The sequence below is a fragment of the Podarcis muralis genome, chromosome 3, assembly GCF_964188315.1.
Source record: "Podarcis muralis chromosome 3, rPodMur119.hap1.1, whole genome shotgun sequence".
Classification (NCBI taxonomy): Eukaryota; Metazoa; Chordata; class Lepidosauria; order Squamata; family Lacertidae; genus Podarcis; species Podarcis muralis.
Window position 1 is genome coordinate 84672693 of NC_135657.1, and position 25388 is coordinate 84698080.

The following is a 25388-nucleotide window of genomic DNA, read 5'->3' on the forward strand; positions in this document are numbered from 1 at the left end:
CTAGTTACTGCTAACGATTTGAGAGTAGAGGCTGCTAATATTTGAAATGCTGCACCACCCTGTTCTTGACAAAATTGATGAAATTCAAGTAACCAAACCTCTATGTAAAAATATAACTTACTCGTTCTCCTTTGGGACCTCTGTCACCAGGCTTACCCAATAAACCCTGGAAAAGGGAAGACAGTCTTAAGAATGCAAGCCTCTAGCTATGAGAGTTTAGATACTGATATTCCACTGTGGCCCAAAGCAGAAGAATTACAATTTGCATAGAACCCAGATTGAACAAACCATGGCTTTCCTACCTGAGGGCCAGGTAATCCATCCTTTCCATTTATGCCCTAGGAAAAATAATAAGGATCTTTCTATTACAAAATACTTTTGGTCTCTTATAAGCTATACATATCTTGTATATGACTGGCATGTGAGTGAGAAGGGAGAGATAATGTGGGGGGAATGTAGTTGATTAAAACAACGGCAGAAGTTTGAATAAAGCAGGGTTGAAGCAAAATGGCAGTTAAACAACGTCTTAGGTTAAACTATGGCATATTGAGGGCTCCACATTCTTTGTCTCTCACACATGAGGCAGTTGAGGAATAGAAGAGGGAGAAAAAGTTTGAGTACAGTGAGAAGGGAGAAACACTGAAAAAAGTGGCTGTTTTAAACAATGGAAGAAGTTTGAATAACACGGGGATGGAGACACACTGAAAGGAAAATGGTGGTTTTGGAATACAACTCCCATCATACATAGCTAGCAGGACCAATGGTCAGGAATGATGGGAACTGTAGTTCAAAAACAGCTGGAGATCCAAGTTTGAGAAATTCTGTACTAGCATGTAGTATGCTGAATTACTTACTGGTATTCCAGCTGGCCCTTCTGGTCCAGGAAAGCCAATATCTCCAACAGGGCCCCTTTCACCCTAAAGGTAACAAAAGAATAACACATTTCTGACAACTGAAGAAAACAAGCATGCCAGTGTACTGCACGGAAGCACTCAAAGATACGTGCACTTACTGGTTCACCAGGGATCCCTGGTGGTCCTGGAGCACCATGCTTTCCCTGTGGAAATTAAGAAAAAAAAGATTATTAAGACTATGAAAAGGAACATTGACTATTCACTTGGAATGTTCTTACCAGGTAAGGTGAATAAGATACCCAATATGCCAAGTTATATCTACCAACAACCATGGGAAACACGTGATAGGTGTTTGGGCCAACCCTGTGAGTTCTGACAAAGCTCGAGACAGATGGCAAATACAGCCTCCCACCCTGAAAGCGTCTACTTGGGTCAAAGGAGAAAAATGAAGAATTCAGATCAGTGGTACTTAAGGAGAGGACTACATACTGACTGCAGGTGCTGGTGACATTTCACATCATAATGAAGCATTATGATGTCACTGGTCCTCTCAGGGACTTGAATGTCATTTTATTTTTGAGGAAGGGGGGGGGGAATGAGACACGAGAAAAAGTGTTGTGTTAATCCAAGAAGGAATAAAGAGAGAATAAGAACAAAAGAACACTGAAGAAGAAAAGCAGAAGAGAAAGTGCTGTCCTGTGTGGGCAGGGAAAGGAGGAACCACCTAGGGCCCCAAGACTTGTGCTTGATATATCCAGCATATTGGATGTCTCATCACTCCGGCTGAGAACAGCTGCTACACTGTAAGATTGTTACTATTTCCTACTTTATCCAGTGGTACCTCGGGTTACATACGCTTCAAGTTACATACGCTTCAGGTTACAGACTCCGCTAACCCAGAAATAGTACCTTGGGTTAAGAACTTTGCTTCAGGATGAGAACAGAAATCGTGCTCCGGCGGCGCGGTGGCAGCAGGAGGCCCCATTAGCTAAAGTGCTGCTTCAGGTTAAGAACAGTTTCAGGTTAAGAACGGACCTCTGGAACGAATTATGTTCTTAACTTGAGGTACCACTGTACTATCAAGAAAGAACTCCATGAAAGGTTAGTAATTCAGAGAGAAAACTAAGTAAGACCCTTTCTCCTTGACAGCTGTCAATGTATGGGGAGTTTACTCCAAAGGTGTTCAACAGCCTGAGAGGCCACAGAAGCAACAAGACGCAGATGTTGAAAGCAACCAGGTGATGATTTGAGCAGAGGAATTCTACAATAGAGAGATTTCCAAAACAATGCAGTTCTTAGAGAAAGCAGAGAGAGAGAGAGAGGACATGCCAATTGGAGAAGTAAGTCTGGTCACAGGCCAAAGGCAGAAGACACTGGAGTTAGTGAGGTGATCTGCATGGCAGAAGTCAACAAGGAACAAGACAGGGAAGTTGTCAAGTGCAAATGGGTAGCACCTGTCTTTGTATTAATTGGACTTGATTATTAAAAAGCATAACAAGGTTGATGTGAGCATCCTTGTCAGAATGCTTGACAATATTTCTACTATAGAGCAAGACATTGGACATATCCACTAGGAAACCCGTAAGGAATGAACATTTGTGGTTAACCTAAGGGTCTGCTTCAGGGGACACAGGTGGCGCTGTGGGTAAAACCTCAGCGCCTAGGACTTGCCGATCGCATGGTCGGCGGTTCGAATCCCCGCGGTGGGGTGCGCTCCCGTTGCTCGGTCCCAGCGCCTGCCAACCTAGCAGTTCGAAAGCACCCCCGGGTGCAAGTAGATAAATAGGGACCGCTTACCAGCGGGAAGGTAAACGGTGTTCCGTGTGCTGCTCTGGCTCGCCAGATGCTGGCTCGCTTGTCTGCGGACAGCGCTGGCCCCCGGCCTCTTGAGTGAGATGGGCGCACAACCCTAGAGTCTGGCAAGACTGGCCCGTATGGGCAGGGGTACCTTTACCTTTACCTTTAAGGGTCTGCTTCACTACTGATCTTTAATGTCTGAGGCAGTGTATAAATTTAATCTTAGCCAGAGTAGATAAATTACCTTATTTCTTCAGGATATTTAACTATTTTAGAGAGGTTTCCAAAATTAAACTATTTAGTATCTTTTGTTCTTCACTAGACAGTAAACTGAATGGGTTCACAAAAGCACTTAATGAAAATTGTATAAACTACTGGCTGCCTTTTTTAAAAAATCATGATACACTTTCATAATTAAAAAGCAATTCCTGAACTGCACGGGAGCTCTTCCAAGAGTAATAAGTTAATCTGCATAAAATTACTTCATTATCCTAAAGCTTCAATGGCTCTTTTTTCAACAGAGACTGCAGGTTTTTTTTGTTTCTTTGTTTAAATAACAAATCATGCATTTCTTTCCCATTGGACCATGAATACGCAAATCAAAACGTCAGTGGATTTACTTTTATCTACACCAAAGCCTTTTGAGGGTTTCTAAAGGGATTTCTAGAGGAGGGGTGGGGCACCTCAAGCCTGGGGGCCAAATGCTGCACCTCTGCTCAGTTCTTGGGTCTCTCCCCCAGGCCACACACCTTACTCAAGTGCTTTTGCCTGACTCGGCACTCTCTGCAAGATATTTTGCCTGTCTGGAATGTGTCCTTGACTGGATTCAGGATACAGAGATGGTGTAAGTGTAGAAATGTCTGGTTTTTATATGTCTAGAATGCAGCCTATAAACATAAGTAATATATTGCTCCACCCACTTTAGCCCATGACCCCGGCTACCACTGGCAAGTGGCCCCTGAATATTTGCCCCTAAGGGAATGCAGCCCTTGGTTCCCTACCCCAGTTCTAGGGACTTAGGTTGCAACTATACATTGTAGCCACTGTGCGGCCACTGCTAAAAACCACAGCTCTGCGTCTTATGCTTCTCGCTTCTCCAAAACATCTCCTATGCTAATTGTACAGTGGTACCTCGGGTTAAGTACTTAATTCGTTCCGGAGGTCCGTACTTAACCCGAAACTGTTCTTAACCTGAAGCACCACTTTAGCTAATGGGGCCTCCTGCTGCTGCCGCGCAGCCGGAGAACGATTTCTGTTCTCATCCTGAAGCAAAGTTCTTAACCTGAAGCACTATTTTTGGGTTAGCAGAGTCTGTAACCTGAAGCGTATGTAACCTGAAGCGTATGTAACCCGGGGTACCACTGTAATGCCACAATCAGTTATTTGACCCTCCACTTCGCTGGCAGCTGCTTGCAGTGTCAGAGAAACTTGCAACACTATGACCTCACATGTGCGCATTTTCGCCTTACGAAATGTCGGGGAGGATGCCATTTTACAAAATCTAAAAACAAACAAGCCACCGCTACCACACCAACTCTCAGGTTACATTACCTTTCAAAACTGGACAGGGCCTGGCTTCTAAGAAAGAATCAGCCCATACCCTAAAATGGATTTCTCTCAAATTCTAATATTTTCAGAAGCAGCTTATATCGTGTTTTTTTCAATCGCTGGTTTATGAAGGTCACCCCTGGGACAAATATAATTAAGCACAAAACTGGGTGTGTTACCACCCAGCTGCCAGTGATCTGCTCCCCTACACTGGTATGACTTGTGACATAGAGAAGGGCTGAGGTTTGAGAATGAAAAGTGGTGATGGGTGCAGGTGATGGAGGCAGGGACTTGAGGAACAATGGCAGAGAGGAGTAACAAAGAAAGAAGGGCTCTTAGGAAGGAAATGGATCAAGGGAAAGAAGGATAAAGGTCACAGAATGTTAATATCCTAAAGTGCCTAATTATATGCTATACACAGATACATGTAATGAAAGGCTGATGGTTGCTTTGGAGCTTTGAGAGTGGGATTTGAAGTGGAAGTGTTGGGTGATCACAATGCTTAACCCTTTCTCCATTTACTGTATCTTTTCACCAAATTTTCCAACACACCACTCTCTCCCCACCAGGATTCCAAACACACATGGAGCTTTACAGTGAGGAAGGGGGAGTGACTTGGGGAGCGAATGTTAGTGGAAAAGCAGTTGCACTCTATTTGTTGAGGTGAAAGGCCATAAAGTGGCCTTAAGAATTTGGCTTGTTTGCAAATCATTAATCATAATTCCTGATTCACATTGTAACTGGGAGGCACGGTCAATTGTGGCCTTGTTTCACCACTTGTGCAAAAAGAAAAGCAAAGTGTAAGCACAGGGACTGTGTGTGCGTGCAACAATGGAGGCCTCTGTTTGCGCCAATTCATACATGCCACTTTCTAGCAAACTTTACCACCTATTCCATGTACAATTAACGTTATTTCTCTCAATATTAAGACAGCATCTTTAGGACTATACTTACAGGTACTCCTGGAACTCCTGGAGGACCTGCTGGTCCGCGGTCTCCCTAAGAAATTAAAAATTAAAATGAAATAATGATCTGATTTCAAGGCGCATGCATGATCAGGTGCATGAGAGACTATGGGAGGCAAGAAGGCATAATGAGTTTCAAGAGTACTAGGCCAAATAATCCCAGTAAATACTCACCCAGTTTGCATGTAACACAAAGCCAAACCACAGCTTAGCATGAACACATGAACATGTGGATTCCCAGAGAGGAGACTGTGGTCACTGTACTCTCATCTCACTTTGGCCATCCTGCTGCCAATCAATCTATGCAGGGTTAAGCCATGGGTTGGCTTCATTTGTCATCCAAAAACAGACTTGTAGTTGACTTGCTCCAGAGTCCAGATAAACCATAAGCTGATTGTTTGGCTTAGAATTACATATGAACTGAGACAGATTGTAGCCTCTGATTTTCCCACCATGGAAATACAAACGAAACACACACGCAAACCATAATCTAAAGCTCAAGGATGTTATGCTTTTTGTGTCTGGAGACTATTAAATTTAATTAAAACAAACGCTCAAGGACACCTAGCTCTGTGACCTTTACTTACCCTTTCTTCTCAACAGTGATCAGTGTCAATCACGAATGCATAAAAACACGTAGTGAAAAGAAACAGGTCAGGTTTAATTATTGAAATCCTACCTTTTCTCCAGGAAGTCCCTCTAATCCTGGCAGTCCCATTGGACCCGGTTCTCCCTTGTAAAGAAGAAGATTATTGCTGAAAAGTTCTACATCCTCAGTAAATAAAGTTAAGCATCCAATTTCAGAGTATTTCACAAGCTGCTAACCACGCTGTTTACTTGGAGGTGGCAATTTTTACCCTATTGAGTGTTCTAATGACTTGAGAATAAAAATTGCTCCCAGATTCGGATTGTGCTTATTTTCTAAATAAACATTTCAGTTTTGATTAAAAGTCCTAGTCAGGGATGGATGAATCATTTGATGAGTATGCTTCATCAAGGTCAGCTCTTAAACCTGATTTCGATCCAATGACAGAAAGCTACTTCTCACAGAGGCTGCAAATCAGTGTTTGGCCAGTACTACTACAGGTAGAGGCTCCAAGGAGTAAATGTTTTTCCATACAAATAATTCCCTGTCAAGGAAAAGGGCTCTATCCTTCTTCTTCTTTTTTTGTATGGAATATTCATTTATGAAAGCCCTCCCCTGCAGCCTGAAAAAGGCTTGTTTACCACCTCAGTGAGTGCTAAGCCTCTGAGGGTATGTGCTGTCAGCTGGAAAAATGGATAACACACTTATTTTAAGAACCCTGTGAGCATATCCCTCAGTAAAAAGTATGGTTGTCGAAGGCAGGCAGCAACCTTTTGGGAGGTTCACATACTTGCCAAGCTCGAAAGTACAGGTGTTGAAAGGAAAGAAATTCCTAGCTCCCAAACAAAGGGAAACTTGAAAGAGAACCTTAGCTGAATTTTGCAGCTGGAGTAACTAGGAAAGTAACCTGCTGACCTTTCACTGGGAGTGGAAAACTCTGTTTTAGGTAAGTACCCCTGTCTCTGCATCAGACATCCTTCCTATTTCTTATTTCTACCTAATAAGCAGTGCTACATTCTTAAATCACCAATGTTACTAGATAGAGGTTTTGGGGTGTATACTTAACGTTGCTATGGTTCCAAGTTACAGATGTAAAATCTAACCTGAGTTGCAACAAGGTTAAGTAGCATTAGGTTAAAAAAAGCGGGGGGGGGGGGGGAAACACACCACAATAAAGAGGATCATGTATCCACCAGTCCCCAGCTCTATTCAATTTCCTCACATAATACCTCTCAACAAGTGGTAATTAAAAATAGTAAGTATTGTTTCATTCTGTAAACAAAGTTAAGCCTCGCTGTACCAAAAGGAAATAGGTAGCAGAGTTCGAATAAATACTAATAATTTTTTTCTTCTGAATTAGAAAATGAATTTGAAACCAGGCTGGTTGCGGGGGGGGGGGGGATTAGTGAACACCCATCCTATAAGATATTTAAGATACATTTAAACCAGTTACATACCACTGCTCCGGTGTCACCTTTTGGGCCCTGAAAGACAAAGAAACGTGTTCGCAAAATATATTATTTATTTATTGTATTACGTTTCTATCTTTCCTTTCTTCCACGCTGGGACACAAGGTCCACCTTAGGCAGTCTCCACCTTAGGCATTGACCAGATGGAAACCTGAGAATGCCTGGAAGGGCATTTCAGCTGACCCTGCTGCTCCAAAATACAAAGGGAAATCATAAAGGAAACCACGTCTATTCTAGTAAAATGAATTATCCCCGTTTCCTTATATCAGGCTTGTAGAAAGAAAGAAAGAAAGAAAGAAAGAAAGAAAGAAAGAAAGAAAGAAAGAAAGAAGCATTTGTGTGCAACTTTTGAAATGTAGTTTTAGGCTTCGATCTTGTGCACACCTACATGGGAGCAAGTCCTGTTGAATTCAGCAGGACTTATTTGCGTGGACAGGCGGAGTCCCCAGATCCCAAGCGGTCCCCCCTGTCATGTGGAATAACGACTCAAGACAACGTGCTATGGGATTAAATTGGCCACAACTTTATTAAATTTCAAATGTGGGTAGACCTTGGCTCAGGCATTGGGCGTTCTCCCTCCCCAGTCCCCAGCCGGGGACCTAGGGAGCATCAGGGTTATCCAGTGTGGGGGGGGGGATCGGCTGGCTCTGGAGAACATATGTTCAAGCAGAGATAGCCGCCCCCGTTACGCCACCACCGCAGGGGAGAGCAATGACGACCTTTCGGCGTACGGTCAAAGGCTCCCTTCAGAAACCCCTTTAACGGGGAACCTGGTATCGCCGCCGCAAAGAGGAAGATGGACTAAAGGATTCTGCCCAAGGCCTGATACCGCCAAAGTTGTGACGTTTTGCTACGGGAAAGGCAAAACCTGCCAATGCAGGGAAATTCCTTTCTGGCCCTTTAACAGCGACCTTAACGTAGCAGCGCCCGCATACCTGTGAAGAAAAGTTATCCTGCAAAACCTGTGAAGAAAAGTTAACCTGCAAAATAAGACATTAACTGAGGGTGGGTAGGGTGGGAGAACCTCTGGAGCCAAGTGAGGATTCCCAGGTAAGATCCTCTATTGTGTGGGCAGGTAATCCCTCCCCTACCTGGCCTGGTCTCCTTGGCAACGCTTCCCCCAGGTGGGATTGGACAACTGACTGAGGTAGGCGGAGACCTCCAGGTATCCCACCTGAGGGAAGGCAAAGCCAAGCCTATGCTGTTGGAGCTGTTCCAGATCTAGGGGCTGCGCGCGTCCACGCAAAGGGCACCCCCCGTTTTAAGCGGGGAGCAGTCATTCTGAGGAAATACACATAGGTCAGCACTGAGACACTATATTCATATCAAAGACTAAAGTAATGCAATACTTACAGGCGCCCCAGGTGGACCAGCGTATGTGGGAACATTGGCACCCCCCTACAGTGGGAGAAACACTGCGTTTGAATCCATGCAAAGTGACTACAACTGCAGAATACTAGACCACAGACCATAAAATACCTGTAGTTTATATAGGCTGCTCATGCCATTTCCTTCATTGTACGGCACACCCTGAAAAAGTGAAGAAAAGAAAGGATAACAAACTCTAATCTCCAACAAAGCACAAACACACACACAAAATTCTAGCTGGTGCATCAACATGAAAACAGAGCCTTTCCTATGGAGGTTCGGGCCACAATAAATCAGTTGCGCTGCTTCAAGTCTCAGGAATCAGTGAGGTACAGCATTTTTCTGCAAAAACATGCTTAGGACCCCCAGCTATTGGCAGTATCATATATTTCACTTACGGGTGGTCCGGGAGGTCCAGGTTTTCCAGGAATACCCTCGTTTCCCTGAAGTGCAATAAAAAAAACCCACCATGAATATCTCTTTTCAACATATGTACAAGCAAGGTAAGCAACGACCATATTTAATAGTACCCCCCCCAAAAGGTACTTTCAAACATAGATGTTAGTTGCCTTGTACTTAAAATTCAAGTTTGAATATAAACCAGAATGCCTGGTGCCTATCTATGCAATGTGAGTCACCACAGCTAAAGGACATAAAATGCCTTCCATTCCTTTCCTTGCAGAATTTCATCAGGGACAGAGTTCACAATAGCAACCCTTAGTGAATGCTACAAGGTACTATCTATGACTGCTCCTTAGCAGAACACAGAATTTAGCTGACAGCTTATTATAAAGAGTAATAAGACTGGGGAAGGAGGATGAGAATACCCTGTTGAAGATAATATTTTAAATTTTTTATATATAAAAAATAACCACCATCAATTCATGCTGACAAAATTGTCTTTGGAGCATATCAAAGAAAAACAGGCGGTTCATTGTTGTTGCTGTTTTCCTGCAGCAAGTAGCACTGATGTTGATTTATCTATAATATAGAACACATTGCTGTGGATAAGCATTCCGTTGTGCAGCTCAGTTTTCTGTTGCCTTGAACTTCAATTCCTTAACACAAAGATGAGAACCGCAGATGGGCTGTGGGAGGTCCCAGAAGTGCTGTTGATGCTGAAATCTTCAGAGAACTCTAAAGTTAAGATTCTAAAACCTGTGTTTTAGAACCCCAAAAATAAAAGGGGGGGTCTTGGTGTCGATTTCGTCCCTAAGTGCATATGCAGTCAAACTCAAATCACTACCTGGCTAAATCTGTGCCTTTAACTAGATGAAATCAGAATACAATATATATTTATGTGCAATGTGACTGATATGTCTTACTGAAACCTTCACTCTTGGCATTTCAAAAACCTTCAATCTAAACAAAATTAAAGACTGTACTGATATTGTTTTCATTAAACAGCCTACGAGAAAAAAGAAGTTCAGTAAGCTAACAACAAAATGGTTTGAGGCGTGTAAATATAATATGTAAAGGGATAACATACCTTTTCACCTTTTGTCCCTGGTGAGCCTGGGTGTCCAGGTCTTCCGACAGCCCCCTGAAAAACATTTACTTTTTATTATATTCATTTATTTATTTCATAAAATGTATACACTGCTTGATTGTAAAATACCTCAAATCCATTGACAAAAAGATAAAACAACAGAATAAATGAAAATTCACAACATACAAAAGTTTAAATACTAAAACAGGTTTAAATGAGCTCAAATTTCTAAACAAGAATGTTTTCAGCAGGTGCCAAAAAGAGTCCAACAAAGGTGACTGCTTGATCTCAATAGGCAGGGATATATATGTGTGTGTGTGTGTGTGTGTGTGTGTGTGTGTGTGTGTGTTAAAATAGTTTTAGTCAGTTTCTGCAAGTTGTACTTTTTGAAGGTCATTTTAAATGGATTCACTTTTTTTTGCCCAAGATTATACTTCTGATAAATTGCTATATCCCACTGATGAGCCTCTGTTGGGTGAAGCTTACTATAAAAATATATATAGTGGGTGAAAGCTATGCTTCTGATAACACCCTCTGCCCTGCAGTAAGCTACCTACAACCATTTGATATTGATCCTTTCTGAAACCACTGTTGATGCTCGAATGACAACTCCAATGTTGAAATGTTGTTCATTACAGTTGCTAAATTAAGAACAGGGGGTTGTATCCAGTGCAGCTGAAATGCAACAATGCTCATGCAAAGGGAGTATTTCACGTCCAACACCAGAGCAGCATCTGAAAGTCCATCCTGTGGATCAAGGCACACCACTCATGAAATCTGCCTCTACCCAATTTCCCCCACCCCACTGCAGCCTCCTATTCCACATCTCAGGCTCCCCTTCAGTGCTTTTAAGGTTTTTTGATGCATACTGGAAACTGCACTAGGGAGAAGCTCTGGGAATTCATCTTACTCAAGCATCATTGTGCTGGTTTGAATACAACTCAATGAAGGAAAGGAAAGTGATAACAATTACAACTTGTCTGCATAATGCATGACTCACCAAGCTAAACGGGGCCCATCAGCTATGAATTGTAGCCTGCCAAGTGACTGACAGCCCTATCTTTATTGTCTGAAACAGGAAGCCTATATAGGAGGTTTAGCAAGCCCTTGGTGATCCACATTACCTAAGTAGCATAGTGCATCACAAGCTACGTACTGAGACCCAATCTGGATAACTGCAACTCTCTTATGTCTTTACCCTCCTCTTCTCACCCATTCAAGAGCAAAAGAGAGAGGCAGAGAGATGGAGAAAGTTTATATTTAGATGGTTGTTGCGGTCGAACATTTCTTACAGATGCAACCATAAACTATTCCTGATATAAGAACAATGGATTGAACAAGCACAGCTCAACATATTTGGACAACACAACACGCTGAAGCTTCTAACCTCTACCCCTCATGAACGAAGGACAGAAAAGGAGGAGGAGGAAGAGCAGGAGATATTGCAGGAATCACTCATGCTCACAACAAACCATGGTTTCTTGTTGCATTTGAAACTGGCCCATACATCATTTGACTTATTTCACATATTCAATCCATATATTTACAATAAATATAATGGGGTGGAGTGGGGAGGGTCAATGAATAAAACAGGGATTCTTCACAACATAATGTTAAGTTTTAACATGTGAGTTTTCAGGACAGCATTGTTTTATGGGTTACTGTTGTGCAAAACCCATTAGGTCTGCTGAAGACAAAATTGTGGCCTTAATCAGAAAAAGAAGCAGGTTGGAGGAGGAATAGTAACAAAAATCAGCCTGAATATCACTTATCGACTATGTCTATGGGACTAGAAACTCACATAAGGTTACCTGTCCTCTTAAATGCTAAGGCACTCTGCACAAACAAATGTCTTAATTTATTGGAGGTCATGTATAAAAACGGTATTTATGCATATCTACTTGTCCCAGACTATGAATGGAAATGCACATTTGAATGCACAGCCAATTTGGAAACAACGCAGTGCGGGCAGAGGATACCAGTGTTCTGATGTGTATCCAGTTTATGTCTGTGTTTCTAATCCAGAAAATGATATGCATGGAAGTCTGCTTTCACATGAAGATCTCTTTATCTGCTTTGGAGTATGAGAGTTTAAATTGGATTAACAAGCTCTCTAAAGCTTTTAGCCCAGCTCTGGTTTATATAACTAAGAAATACTGGTCCTGGGTTCTTCCACCAAGCACTCTTGCTACACAACAGCCTTGCTACACTGACTGTAGTTACTTTTAGGTGGTATTCGGGTTGCACAACTAAAGTTGTGCAGCCAAGCTGTCCACCCCTCACCTCCTGCAACCCCCCAGACTTTTTGAGATGAGGAAAGTGCATTGGAACCCAATAAATAGCCTATGTGGCCTATTCTCCCCCACAAGGTTTGCGCAAACAAATCAGGATGGATGCTCAATAAACAGGTCATCTGGAAATGTCCTTTCACTCAATTTAGAACAATCCCTTCCTGTTAAAGCCTGATCAACAGGTGCAGCAATGCTGTGCTCAATGAGTTCATTGATAAGGATGGCGCACAGACTTACTGAAGGTCCAGAAGGCCCTGCTACACCAGGAAGTCCTGGAATACCTTGAAGACCCTGAAATGAATAAAAATAAAAGATGATACACATACATATTTCTATATTTGTGAAAATATGGAACCACTGACCTTTTTTTCTCTAAAATATGTACATCCTTGCAAATAGCATTCTTGTCATTAAACAGCATATTCTATTCAATTCACTGGGATTACTTGGAATAGTTAACAGTGCTATCCTGCACATGTCTACTCAAACCCCATTGCTTTCACTGGGATGTTCTCCCAGGGAAAATGTGTTTCAGATTACTGTCTAAATCTGTATAGTAGGGAGAGCTTTCTTTTTATGCAAAATACAAGGGTCGTGCCACCGCATCACAAGTCTCCTCTGCATTTCTCATTTAATTGTTTTCATTTTGAAGGCTCTTCTTTTAACTGCTGATAAAGTGTATTACATAATGTTGGCATTATTGTGATGACTTATTAAGTCGCACAATAAATACATTTGATTAGTCTTGCTTAGATTGTTGTTCTTTTTCCTTTTCGGGACATCAACAGCTTCCCCACCCGCCAATAATGGATGATAGTTGAAGTAGCTCTCTGATACCTAAGGTATGTAACTAGAGTATTGATTTCTTTTGACATTAGTGCTTTTTTAATAAAGAAGAAAGTAATAAAGTATGGATCTGGGGCACAACATGTAATCACCTAGTATCTATTTCTCTTTGACTCAGTGAACAGGGATCTGTTTTATGTTTTGGAAATTTATTTATTTAAGAATAATATCCTATTTCATAGCCCCAAAAGAGGCTCTCAAAGTGATTTACTTGACTATCTACTAGTATGGCACATTTATTAGCATGAATTTAAACAGCTACACATTTGGCTTCATCACAGAGGGTGAAAACTAAACTGTTCCATACAACTTTTACATTTTGCCTCACAAACAATAGGAAGTGTCAAGACAGACAGACTCGTTTGACAGTGTTTCCTTTTTCCAATAGAACCTTTGGAATTTTAGTTCTATGAGGTGCGGTTGAGGATCTGCAATAGAGAATACAGTTGTACCTTGTAAATTGAATGGAATCTGTTCTGGAAGTCCGTTCGACTTCCTAAGCATTCGAAAACCAAAGTGTGGCTTCTGATTGGCTGCAGGAAGCTCCTGCAGCCAATCGGAAACTGCAGAAGTCCCGTCGAACATTTGGGTTCCAAAGAGCATTTGCAAACCAGAGCACTCACTTCTGGGTTTGCGGCATTTGGGAGCCAAAACGTCTGAGTACCAAGGCGTTCAGGATCCAAGGTATGACTGTATTCAAACAACAATTCACAAGATTCTTTGGGGGGAGGCTGGATGTTTCATGTGGTATATATTAACCACATATCAACACAGTGCAACTTTATTGTTCCTTTTATCCTGTTCACTACGATAGTTCCCCCCCCCCCCAGTTGTGGTATAGAGATTCTTGCAAATAAATAGTGAAATCAATTTAAGTGTGTAATGCAATTATGCTCTGTGTGCAGGATGGATTATTTCTGCAGGACGCTTTTTAGGAGCAGTATCCAATGCTCCTAAATCCAAAGTCTGGTTGTTAACCAGATGGTTGGTGGTTTGAACCCACCCAGGGATGGCTGTGGGCAAGATTCCTGCATTGCAAGGGGTAGGACCAGATGACCCTCTTGGTACCTTCCAACTCTTCGATTCCTTTCTATGAACTTATGTTTGTGCAATGGAACCTCCCCTCTTTTTCCTCTCCTCACACACCACCTAGGGAGCAGATTTGGGAAGGGTGCAGGGAGAGAAGAGAGGGAGGGGAAGTTCTGTTGTGCAAATGGAAATCCTTTCACTAACAAAACTATTGTAAAGCAACCTTTGCCTATACAGTATATGTACTCATACCTTGCATGTCTACGACAGGGATGGGAACCTGTGGACCTCCAAATGTTCCTAGGCTACAAATCCCATCACCCCTGACCACTGGCTGAGCAGCATTTGTTTGGAGCTTGTACATGGTTCCCACATGCTGCGTTTGTGCATGACAGTAAAAAGAAAAGCAGAAGCTATGTGTGCGCCACCAGATTTTGGCACACCGGCTAACGTTCTGTTTCAGCAACAACAAAGCATAAAAACTAGTGCAAGCCATACCAATTGCTCTAATGTAAAAAGGACATATTTTATTATCCTGGATGAGAATAAGCCCCAAAACAAGAACAAAAGGCTAAGAGAAAGAAAGAGAAATAAGGCAAAAGTAGGTTCAGAGACAGGTTACAGTAGATGTTACATTTTAAGATATCTCTCACCTGTTAAAAAGAAACTGACAGTGAAGTTTGTCCAAAGTTCTGTGAAACCCAATACATTACAACATTGGCTTGAAGTACAACCCCACTTTGTTGCTCCTGAAACTTTGTACCTTTCAGACCCACTAATGAAATCACTGTTGGCAGTGTAATCTCCTGAAAGTAGCATTAATTTACCCACTTACAGTGCACTAACCTAGAGCTACTGCTAAAATGTAACAGCCACTGAAAAGTGCCGGATCGCCTAAGGAGCTGATGAACTGCACAGCAGTAGGACTCTTGCTTAGTAACTGAACGAATCCATATGGCACCCCACTGAACCAATAAAAAGTTTTGCCCAGAATGAACTTGCTCTGGAGTCTCTTAAAAGACTAAATGCCAATTATAAACTGGCCTTTTTATTATTACTTGCTCAGTTGCCTCTTGGTTCTCAGTAGTAAGGTATTGTTAAAGAATTGCTTGATGTCAGGTCTCTGGAATTACCTGCTGCATTTGCTGAGCGGAAAGGATCCAACCAACACATCATAACAAAGCTGTGTCCCTTTCTGTAGCTGGCCCATTTGTCCTTAAAACATAGAGCCATTGTCAAATCTGCCTTTAAATCTATATTAATAGTATCAAGGTCATATTTATACATGCGGCAGTGTAAGGAAATCTGTTTCTCAAATCCAAATGCATCCAGCTCATTGGCTAAACACCACCAGTTGATGTTCATGTATTCAATGAGCAGCACAGAAACTCGTATTTGAGCAATGCCACCTATGCTCAAATGACAGAGGCAAAAGATGAGGATATTTAATGAAATCTACAAGCCCTATGCTCTGACTCCAACCAAATTAAATGAAATCACACCCCTGCCCAACCTTCACAAAACAGTAGCAGGTAGTGGCCACCACAAAACACATCTTCTGGTCCCCACCCTCTTGCCCTGGCAATTTCTGCAGTGCTCACCATAGACATTGTACACAGTAGGCTAACAGTGCAAACCCTGAATAACCGTGATTCATAGCTTCACAGAGGGATCCATACTGACGTCGACTGTGCATTGGTGGTGGTCATTGCTGGGGCAAGTGTTGCCATCCAGGGGGAGGTGCTAACTAGGTGCATTCTCAGAAGCCCCTTCAATGGTTTGGTGCCCATGGGACACCTTAGCAGGGCTCTTCACATCTGAGTAATGGAAACACAATTACGATTGCAACAGAAGGAGTTTTTACCTCATCACCTTTTTCTCCAGGCAGCCCAGGAAATCCACGTTCACCTTTGTTTCCCTAGAAACAAAGAGCTGGATGTCATTGCAGGGTCTGGTTATAAAAACAACCTTATCCAACAAACCCCCCTCAAGGCATTTGGAAAAAATGGAACAAGGCTGAGATGATATTGCATGCCTTGGTCCTGGTATCAGCATGATTTGAGTTCACTGAGAAATTTAGCTGTAGATGTAAGGCTGATATACAGTCTGACCTAGACGTAAGTCTCATTGAACTCAGTAAGACTTACTTTTGAGTACACTTCTACAAGACTGTGTTTTTAGTACCGAAAAACAGAGTAACAAGAAGTCAAAATATTTACATGGATGAATGAAGCAGATGAGCTTGTAAAATTATTTACACAGATATGATAGTTTCATACATTGTTATTCCTGCATCCAGTGCTTCTTTTCTAGAAAAAGGTGCTGCTGGTACCATGAAGTTTTTAGAGTAGTGTCACACTTTTTAACCAAAAAAAGAGAGGTGCTGGTACTCACTGTAACAACTTCATGGTAAGTGCCGCACTTTCAAACAACGACAAAAAGAAGTGCCGGTATTGCGTACCCTTGAGTACCCCCTGGAAAAAAATTGCATGCATCTCTAATAATACCCAATAAAACAACAATTATGGAATATCCATTCAGACAGAATGAAAAGGTTTAAGACTGTCCAACTTCACATAGTTATGGAGTCAAACTCTGGAGCCTGGATATATGCTAATGAACTATAATTAGCACGAGTATGTATGCTACTGGGACATGGGTGGCACTGTGGTCTAAACCACTGAGCCTAGGGCTTGCCGATCAGAAGGTTGGTGGTTTGAATCCCCGCAACAGGGTGAGCTCCCGTTGCTCGGTCCCAGCTCCTGCCAACCTAGCAGTTTGAAAACACGTCAAAGTGCAAGTAAATAGGTACCGCTCCAGCAGGAAGGTAAATGGCATTTCTGTGTGCTGCTCTGGTTTTGCCAGAAGCGGCTTAGTCATGCTGGCCACATGACCCGGAAAAACTGTCTGCAGACAAATATCAGCTCCCTTGGCCAGTAAAGCGAGATGAGCGCCGCAACCCCAGAGTCGTTCACGACTGGACTTAACTGTCAGGGGCCCTTTACCTTTTTTATGTGTGCTACTACAATATTAGAGTTCTTTAGTGCTGCTGAGGCATTGATTGCTTTTCTGTAATCACCCGAAAGCAGAATTCAACCAGTGTTTCCACATGCCACTTAACAAAGTGCTATGTTATATCATCTGGCAAAGCCCATTCCAATGGCCAATATCCTTCTATAAGACTTATTCTACAAACATAAGTAAGTCCTGTTCAGTACAAGTCAGCTGCAAGTGTATAATTGATGGAAGCTTCCTCCTTTTGGCTTGAGTCCCTTAGATACTTCCAGTTCAATGGGACACAGCATTAGTGAATTGTCTTATCATTGTCCCTCCAGCTCCAGTTTTGTGTGTGCAGAGGGCACTTTAATTACTGTTTGGCAAACAAGTACACCTAAACAACTGTTCATTATTATTTATTTTTTTAAAACAACAACAGCAACCTGCAATTGCAATATTGCAAAATACAGCACATGGAAATAAAACGTAAAAAAAATATGAATAAGCAACCATGCTCAGCATCTTCATTAACCAGAAAGCTACACAGAGTTCTTGCTTCAGGAACTCACCTTAGGCCCTTCTCTACCTGGGATTCCTGGGGGACCTCTTGGACCAGGATCACCCTAATGAAGACGAAAATGGTGGGGAATATTTTCAGAAAAGTAGTAATGCATCTTGTCACAAAGGTAGCCGTAACTTTTAACTCCATGGCCATCCCTGCCAGGTAAGACTGCCATTCTCCTTTTCCCCTCTCAGCCTAACCAACTCACATGGTTGTTGTGGGGATTAAACGAGGAGAGGGATTATCATGTATATACCACCTTGAGGAAAAGGTGAGATATAAATGCAATAAAAATATATATGCTGGATTTCAACATGGAAAGCAGATTGCCTTGCCAGCACTGTGATCTCCTTCAGTTTAATAATGAATACCGGTGGTCCATGATAATGTGCTAATTCCAGATATGCCAAGGGTTTCTGATTTCTTACATCAGGTGGTAAACCAAAAGAGCAGAGGAGAAACATAAAAATTAGGCTCTATAGGTAAGAGTAGATTAGCATCGATACTGCAAAACTGATTGCCTCTGTGGTTTTGCCAACTATCGGCAGAGAGCAGGGAACCAGAAAACACAATTACCTTCAATAAAGCACCCATATCTCCAAGAAGAGGAAGAGCAACCTGAAAACAAACAAACAGATCAGGGAGGGAATAGAGCACCCTTGCAAAGCATCTTACATGACTATATGCATTGTCCATATTTAATAATAAAGGAGGGTGCTGCAGCTCTCCAAAGAAATAGATTGACATAGGAAATACTGGCAGGAAATACTACAAAAAGAAAAAAGAAAGTCTAAGGTGCAAATAAATTAAATAAATTGCAACTGTAAATTCAAAATTCCCAAGTGCAATATTCAAAGCTCAAAATACAGCCAACAGCAGATCTAGCCTAGAATTGAATTGCATCAGGAAAGCGTGAAACTCATTGTTGACTTTCCCTCCACCATCAGAGGCATTGTAGTTCCATATGTAGTACAATCAAGAGTCCTGCAAAAGAGACGGCTAGGAAGGTCATTATAAGGGCCATCTGAACTTGCGTTCCTGTTAAGATAATTTAGACCTTTCAAATGCAAGTACAGTAACTGTTTTGAACAGGTAACAACAGTACAAGTGTTCATCAGACTCAGGTGTGGGCAACCTTTCGTCTTCCAGACATTGCTGAACTACAACTCCCACACTGCTGCACTATATTCTTTTTGAACGACATGTTCCATTACCCCTGACCATGCTTGATGGGGCTGACTGGAGTTCTAATTCAGCAAAATCTGGAGGGCCAAAGATTCCCCACATCTAATCAAACAAAATCCTAAGTGATTGAAACTGTGGATCTATTTATAATTAATTCAACACATAAGCCTAAACTTTCATATGCTTGCAGCTCTTTAGGTAAATTTGCAATATTCACCCTTAAGTGCATTTGTATTAGAGCCTTGGTTTATATACATACTGGGTCACCTGGAGGCCCTGGGAGTCCTGGCTTTCCATCACGTCCTGGAATACCCTATGGAAAGATATATTAAAAGTACTGTATTTTACATTCTTGGCTTTGACAAGGGATACAAATTGCCATTGCAGCATTTGCAAAGTTAGTGCTTACATCGATCCCTGGTGTTCCTGGAGTACCTGGTAGCCCAGGAGGTCCTCTTGAGCCCTGAGGTGGAAACAAGTTGGGTCATCAAGAAATAGCTGGACGATAAAGGCATAAATAGCACTCACCTAAATTTCCCATTTTGTATTTTACCTGGAAGCCCGGTGCCCCAGGAGGCCCCTTAAGACCCTAGAGAGAGAGAGAGAGAGAGAGAATGAAAGAGAAATACAAGTCACAGGTATAGAATCGCAGTGTGATACATTAGTACATTTGATTATAGTTCTCAGGCACTCTCATAGAGAGAGCTGGTAGTAAATCACAGATCAAAGTTGGAGGTAAATCTTTTTTTAGCAAAAACACAATCTTCACAGGCTTGGCTGAGTGTCAGGCCTAATGAGCACAGCAGCCCATCCCCAGTAAATCTTACCCTATAAAATCAGTTCCCAAGACTGAAAGTCCCTAAGTCCCCTCATCCCTAGGGTTTTCTCCAAGCAATAGGAGACTGCGCCTGCATGAAGCCTACTGTTGTTCTGCCCATTTCAGTCCTCTAGGGTAGCCCTCTTTTCATTCTCATGAGGTAGAAATTTCAAATGGAAATATACAGTCATTATGAACACCTCTGCTTGCTGATCCAGTGAGAGGAGGGTCACCTGGGGTGTGATTTAACAATCCTTTAGATCAGGCATAGGCAAACTCGGCCCTCCAGATGTTTTGAGACTACAATTCCCATCATCCCTGACCACTGGTCCTGTTAGCTAGGGATCATAGGAGTTGTCCCAAAACATCTGGAGGGCCGAGTTTGCCTATGCCTGGTTTAGATAATATCCAACACATTTCCCCCCAAACTTAAGCAATTTGCCAAGTATGAGAGTGACCCATATATTTGGCTGGATATACTGGACGGCCATCCAGTAAAATTAATCCACAAATACCTACACAGTTATATTGCTACAAAGTTTATTGTTGCTATGAGATCCATAAGACAACTGTATTTTATTTTACAAAACTGAAATCAGCACAATCTTTTAAAGAAATGCAGATGTTGGAAGTTTCTGAACAATTTTTTTTAAAGCCTACTTTAAATAAAATGCTTACATTCACGTCAAACCCTGAATGTGAATTTACAGTAATTTATTTCAATTTATTCCAAGAGTTATGCCCTCTGCTCCTAATTTAAACAGAATAAAATTTTATTAAGCTGGCTTCATCAAACAAAGTATGCAATGCATCCCTGTAATTAAGAGCACAGTTCAGGACCATGGTTATTATCCTTCTTTATTGACAAATATGGTGACATTTGACTAGCAAGATGATACAGCATGGGAAACACAATACTTGCTGGCCTTTTGTAAAATCAAATACTCTGGAGTTAACATTTTGACCATCTTCCCTGTTTACGACATTAAAGGCCAGGGGCAATGTTGAAACACGAAGGCCGGTGTGTGGGGGAGACTGAAATGATATATCAATGATCCTCAGGAAAAATTGTCCCCTGTGAAGTGCGTAGGAAGATTAACATTCCCCAGCTATCATGTATTGGTCACAAGACTCTGGATGCCACAGTTGTATTCCTCTCATGGTAGGATATGTATTGCAAAAATTGATCATTTGTTTTGATTTGTGTTTTTAAATTGTTCTCCCATGAAACCTTAAGGCATGTAACCAGATTAAAAAACAAAACAAAAATCCCAACAACCTATAAAATACCAAAAGCATAAAAATATTGGAAGGCTTTATATGCTAAAACCAAACCTCCAAATGGTATGTTAACCCTAGCCACTGAAAGCCAGATAAAAAGATCACACAGTGCTTCAGCAGGTGGAATGAGATCCAGTTGTTTCATCATTCAGTCAGTTATATAGACTACAGTGAGCTAATGGAGGAGGGGTAAACTTCTAGGTTCATATTTATATATATATATATACAGTGGTACCTCGGGTTAAGTAGTTAATTCGTTCCAGAGGTCCATTCTTAACCTGAAACTGTTCTTAACCTGAAGCACCACTTTAGCTAATGGCTCCTGCTGCCGCTGGAGCACGATTTCTGTTCTCATCCTGAAGCAAAGTTCTTAACCAGAGGTACTATTTCTGGGTTAGCAGAGTCTGTAACCTGAAGCGTATGTAACCCGAGGTACCACTCTGTGTGTGTGTGTGTGTGTGTGTGTGTGTGTGTGTGTATTCAAGACCTTCATATGCCCACTGCCTTCACACACAAAAGTTGTCCCATGGTAGATTACAATACAATTTGAAATCCAAAACCAGCAATGAATAATTTTTTGAAAACATTAAACACCTTAAAACAATAAAACAGGGTTCAAATGCCTACTCAGCCATGAAGCTCACTGGATAACCTTGGGCCAGTCACTGGCTCTCTGTCTAACCCTAACCCTACCTCACAGGGTTGTTGTGAGGATAAAATGAAGAGAGGAGAACTATGTATACCACATTGCACTCCTTGGCGAAAAAGGTGCTATACAACTATAAGTAAATGAGTAAACAAACAAACAAATGGCTGACAAATGACAATATGTTCCTAATGCACCTTAATCTCTAACATAAAGTAGGCCACTGTGCTTCTAGGTACGGTTACACTCTGAAGAAAGCCTGGGACCATGCTACCTGCCCTGTGATGTAGCAATGCATAACTCCTTTCTTTCCATTCCTTTCCAATTCCATTCCCATTCCCAAAACCAAGATTAGGAAGGCATTTATATAGCTGCTTGTTTAAGATATCCCAGAAGGTATAAAACTAAACAAAACACTATATACCCTGCAGTGTGACCCTGGAAATACTATGAGGGGATGTATTAAATGGCATTGTCCCATTTGTGTGAGGGTTTCAAGTTCCGACATGGAACTCCCACCCCCACCCTGCTCGCCTCTTCCCCCCAAAACTCCAACCCTTCAGAGGAGATTGGGAGGAGGTGGGAGTACAGAGGAGAGGACAGGGAAGGGAATTTCTGTTGTACAAACGGACCCCTCGCACAAATGAGCTGATTTTGCTGGATGCAAACCCTGCAACAACTTCATCCCTTCGGAAAATGCCCAAGTTCTGTACAGTGGAAAGGAAATGGTGCATCACCAATCACATATTAAATGTAGGATCACTACCAAAGTTGTATCATCTCAGTAATTGTGACATACATAGGGCATTATTAGCCTTGCATGAACTTCACAAAAAGCTGGCGGAGGGGATGTACTTACAGGAGGACCTTGGGTTCCATTTCCAGCTGGACCCATCTCTCCAGGAGGCCCTTGTACTCCAGGCAGCCCTCTTTCACCCTGGTGAAGGAGCAAACCATTGTTTATGAACCTTTAAAAGAACTCAGTACTCGGGAAATGCAAAAACACGAATTCTAACAGTTTCCCCTACCTTAGGCCCCCGCGGACCAACTGCTCCAGGAATGCCTGCTGGTCCCTGATTTTTTAAATAAAAGAAAAGAAAATCTACTATGAACAAAAGCATGTGTGTGAAGGAACCATGATATATTATATAAAGGTAAAGGGACCCCTGACCATTAGGTCTAGTCGTGGCCGACTCTGGGGTTGCGGCGCTCATCTCGCTTTATTGGCCGACATGGCTGGTCATGTGGCCAGCACGAATAAGCCGCTTTTGGCGAACCAGAGCAGCGCAAGGAAACGGCATTTACCTTCCCGCCGGAGCGGTACCTATTTATCTACTTGCACTTTGACATGCTTTCGAACTGCTAGGTTGGCAGGAGGGTATGTTGTATACTTTGCTGTAAAATGGCTGTTTTCTGTTTTGGAGGTGATTCTAACCAGTAAAAAAACCCACACACAGTAGGGTCAAAAGCCTGGAAATCTGACCCAAGATGTTAAGTGTAGAAAGAAAAAAATGACAATTTCTGTGTGCAACTAAATGGGTACCTCTGGCAGCATTAAAGTCAACTAACCAAGAGAGGGAATGGGTGGAGGTCGTATTGCTTAGCAACCAGGCAGAGCGGCAGGATGTTAGCAGATGCTGAGGTAGCATGTGCTCTGTAGTTCTGAGGGAGTTTTCCTCCATATGTTTGGTTGAATGCCTCCTTGCTAGGTACAGGCCCTTTCTGTTTATTTCTCCTCAGATTATACACCATTTTTGTTTAGTTTCCTAAACAAAATCCTTATAACAGGATTCATCTTCTCTCTGCATTGTTTAAGTGACTTTACTAACATTTGGGATCTTTCTGCTCCACAGTCACAGTTTTGCCACTCTGCTTGTGGCGTGCTCACTCTGAATTGACATATGAGTTTATATCTGAAGTGCCCATATGCGAAAGGCCCTGCCTTGGGACAGGAGTTGGTTTTGAGGATCTCACGGTCCCTTCTGCCACGTAACTCTATGATACCTACTGGTTTTCCTAGAAGGCTTGATCCTGGAGGTCCTGTGTCACCTTTAGAACCTGGCGGCCCTGGGGGGCCTATGATTCCACCAGAGTCCCCCTATGCAATATAGATGAAAACAATGGTAAAGTCACAGAAAGTAATTAGAAATGTCTCATTAATATGTTTTGTCTTAGAGGTTTGAATTATGACTAGTAACATCTTCGTTTCTTGAACTGCTGTCAGGACTCATGTTACTAATACAATTAACTGCTTCAAAAATGGCACCCTCCTAGCTATATTGACAGTGGCCTTAGCTTTCTCATCTAATGCAGCACCTAAGTAGGTGGATCTTGCATCTTCATGATACTGACCTCTTTTGGCAGGCTTTTGGAGGAGGGATGGATAATTGTCAGTTTGTTAAAGTCATTTTTATTTTTTTAGAGAATTGACGAATACTGTACTGCTTTTTAAATTTCTCCTGTGTGCTGCAGATATTGAATTATTTCATTATATTTATTATTTTTCTATTGTATTGTTTCCTATTTTAATGACATACACTGCTCTGGGGCAGACTGGTAAATGATCTCAGAAGTAAACAATGGGATATGTTTCTGCTTTGTATATCTGTTCTGCTTTGTATATCTGTTCAATAGATATACAGATATGAGTCTGCAGTAACAGGAAAATTGGCCATCAAATGTGAATCCCTATTCTGTTCAGTAACGAGAAGGCAGCAATAATTTATACTGGATGATGTTGCTCATAACAAAGCCTGGACAGCTACACTCAAAAGGTTAGTCCTAGGAATCTTTCACCTAATTTGAGAATGATTATTATTCTGTATCACCAAAACATACCTTTTCTCCTTTAATCCCTGGTCTTCCAGGTGCTCCATGTTCTCCCGTTAAGCCCTAGTTAATTAAAAAGAAAGACCAAGGTGGTAAGTTTTTATGTCACTTGGCCAGTTAAAAGAGGGTTACTTTTAAGTAGATGGTGGGATTTGCCAAAGTTTTCCTCCTATATAGCAGCCACATTAAAATGTTTGCTAAAAATTCATTTGCTGTCCATATAGCACAGCCTTATTTGAAGGTGTTCAAAACCAGCAAAGAGCACACCCATTTAAAATCCTGTAACTCAAAGAGTGAAAAGTTCTTCCATTTTGGAGTGGGTGGGTCTATTTCCTCATGGTTTAGGTGTACAGTTAAAGGACTGGTAATATGCTCTCCAGTAGCAGTCAGTGGGTTGGCATTACTTACCTGGCTCCCCAATGTGGAGGTCACTGCCAGTAACCGAGAGGGGTGAGCCAGTGGGGAGTTGGCATGGTTCAGTGGCATAGCCAATCAGATGCCCCTACTGTTGCACCCACATTGTACCAGTTTCCCTGTCACCTTCTCCCTCTTGGTTACCAGTATCAGCATCCACATTGGGAAGCCAAGTAAGTAATGTTGTCCTATGCTGCTCGGCCCCATGACCACTACTGATACTTTGGGGTTCCTTAAAAATCCTGTGATATTATTTACTTGGGCTCAGTTTCTTCTATCTGTCTGTCTTCTCCCAAAGCACGAAAAATCCCAGTTGGTTTTATACACTCAAAGGATGTAATCAAAAAAAGTGTGACATTATTAAAATGCTACAAAAATAATAAAAAAACCCTGCCCAGTTTTGCCTAAACTACAT

At 41.9% G+C, this 25388-nt stretch overlaps 1 protein-coding gene across 4 annotated transcripts in view; it reads right to left on the reverse strand.

Annotated features, from left to right (window-relative positions):
* Positions 1 to 25388, reverse strand: part of COL19A1 (collagen type XIX alpha 1 chain) — a 192001-nt gene that overhangs the window by 18617 nt on the left and 147996 nt on the right. For all 4 annotated transcript variants that reach the window (XM_077926263.1, XM_077926265.1, XM_077926264.1 and 1 more), the window contains exons 22-43: positions 24569 to 24622; positions 23739 to 23828; positions 22759 to 22803; positions 22590 to 22667; positions 19540 to 19575; positions 19396 to 19449; positions 19246 to 19299; positions 18378 to 18419; positions 17809 to 17862; positions 16107 to 16160; positions 12605 to 12658; positions 10077 to 10130; positions 8986 to 9030; positions 8699 to 8749; positions 8573 to 8617; positions 7208 to 7234; positions 5844 to 5897; positions 5154 to 5198; positions 1013 to 1057; positions 855 to 917; positions 303 to 338; positions 122 to 166 (exon numbers count right to left, since the gene is read on the reverse strand). In XM_077926263.1, the coding sequence (XP_077782389.1) occupies positions 122 to 166; positions 303 to 338; positions 855 to 917; positions 1013 to 1057; positions 5154 to 5198; positions 5844 to 5897; positions 7208 to 7234; positions 8573 to 8617; positions 8699 to 8749; positions 8986 to 9030; positions 10077 to 10130; positions 12605 to 12658; positions 16107 to 16160; positions 17809 to 17862; positions 18378 to 18419; positions 19246 to 19299; positions 19396 to 19449; positions 19540 to 19575; positions 22590 to 22667; positions 22759 to 22803; positions 23739 to 23828; positions 24569 to 24622 (1125 nt within the window). The remainder of the gene's footprint in view (positions 1 to 121; positions 167 to 302; positions 339 to 854; positions 918 to 1012; positions 1058 to 5153; positions 5199 to 5843; positions 5898 to 7207; positions 7235 to 8572; positions 8618 to 8698; positions 8750 to 8985; positions 9031 to 10076; positions 10131 to 12604; positions 12659 to 16106; positions 16161 to 17808; positions 17863 to 18377; positions 18420 to 19245; positions 19300 to 19395; positions 19450 to 19539; positions 19576 to 22589; positions 22668 to 22758; positions 22804 to 23738; positions 23829 to 24568; positions 24623 to 25388) is intronic.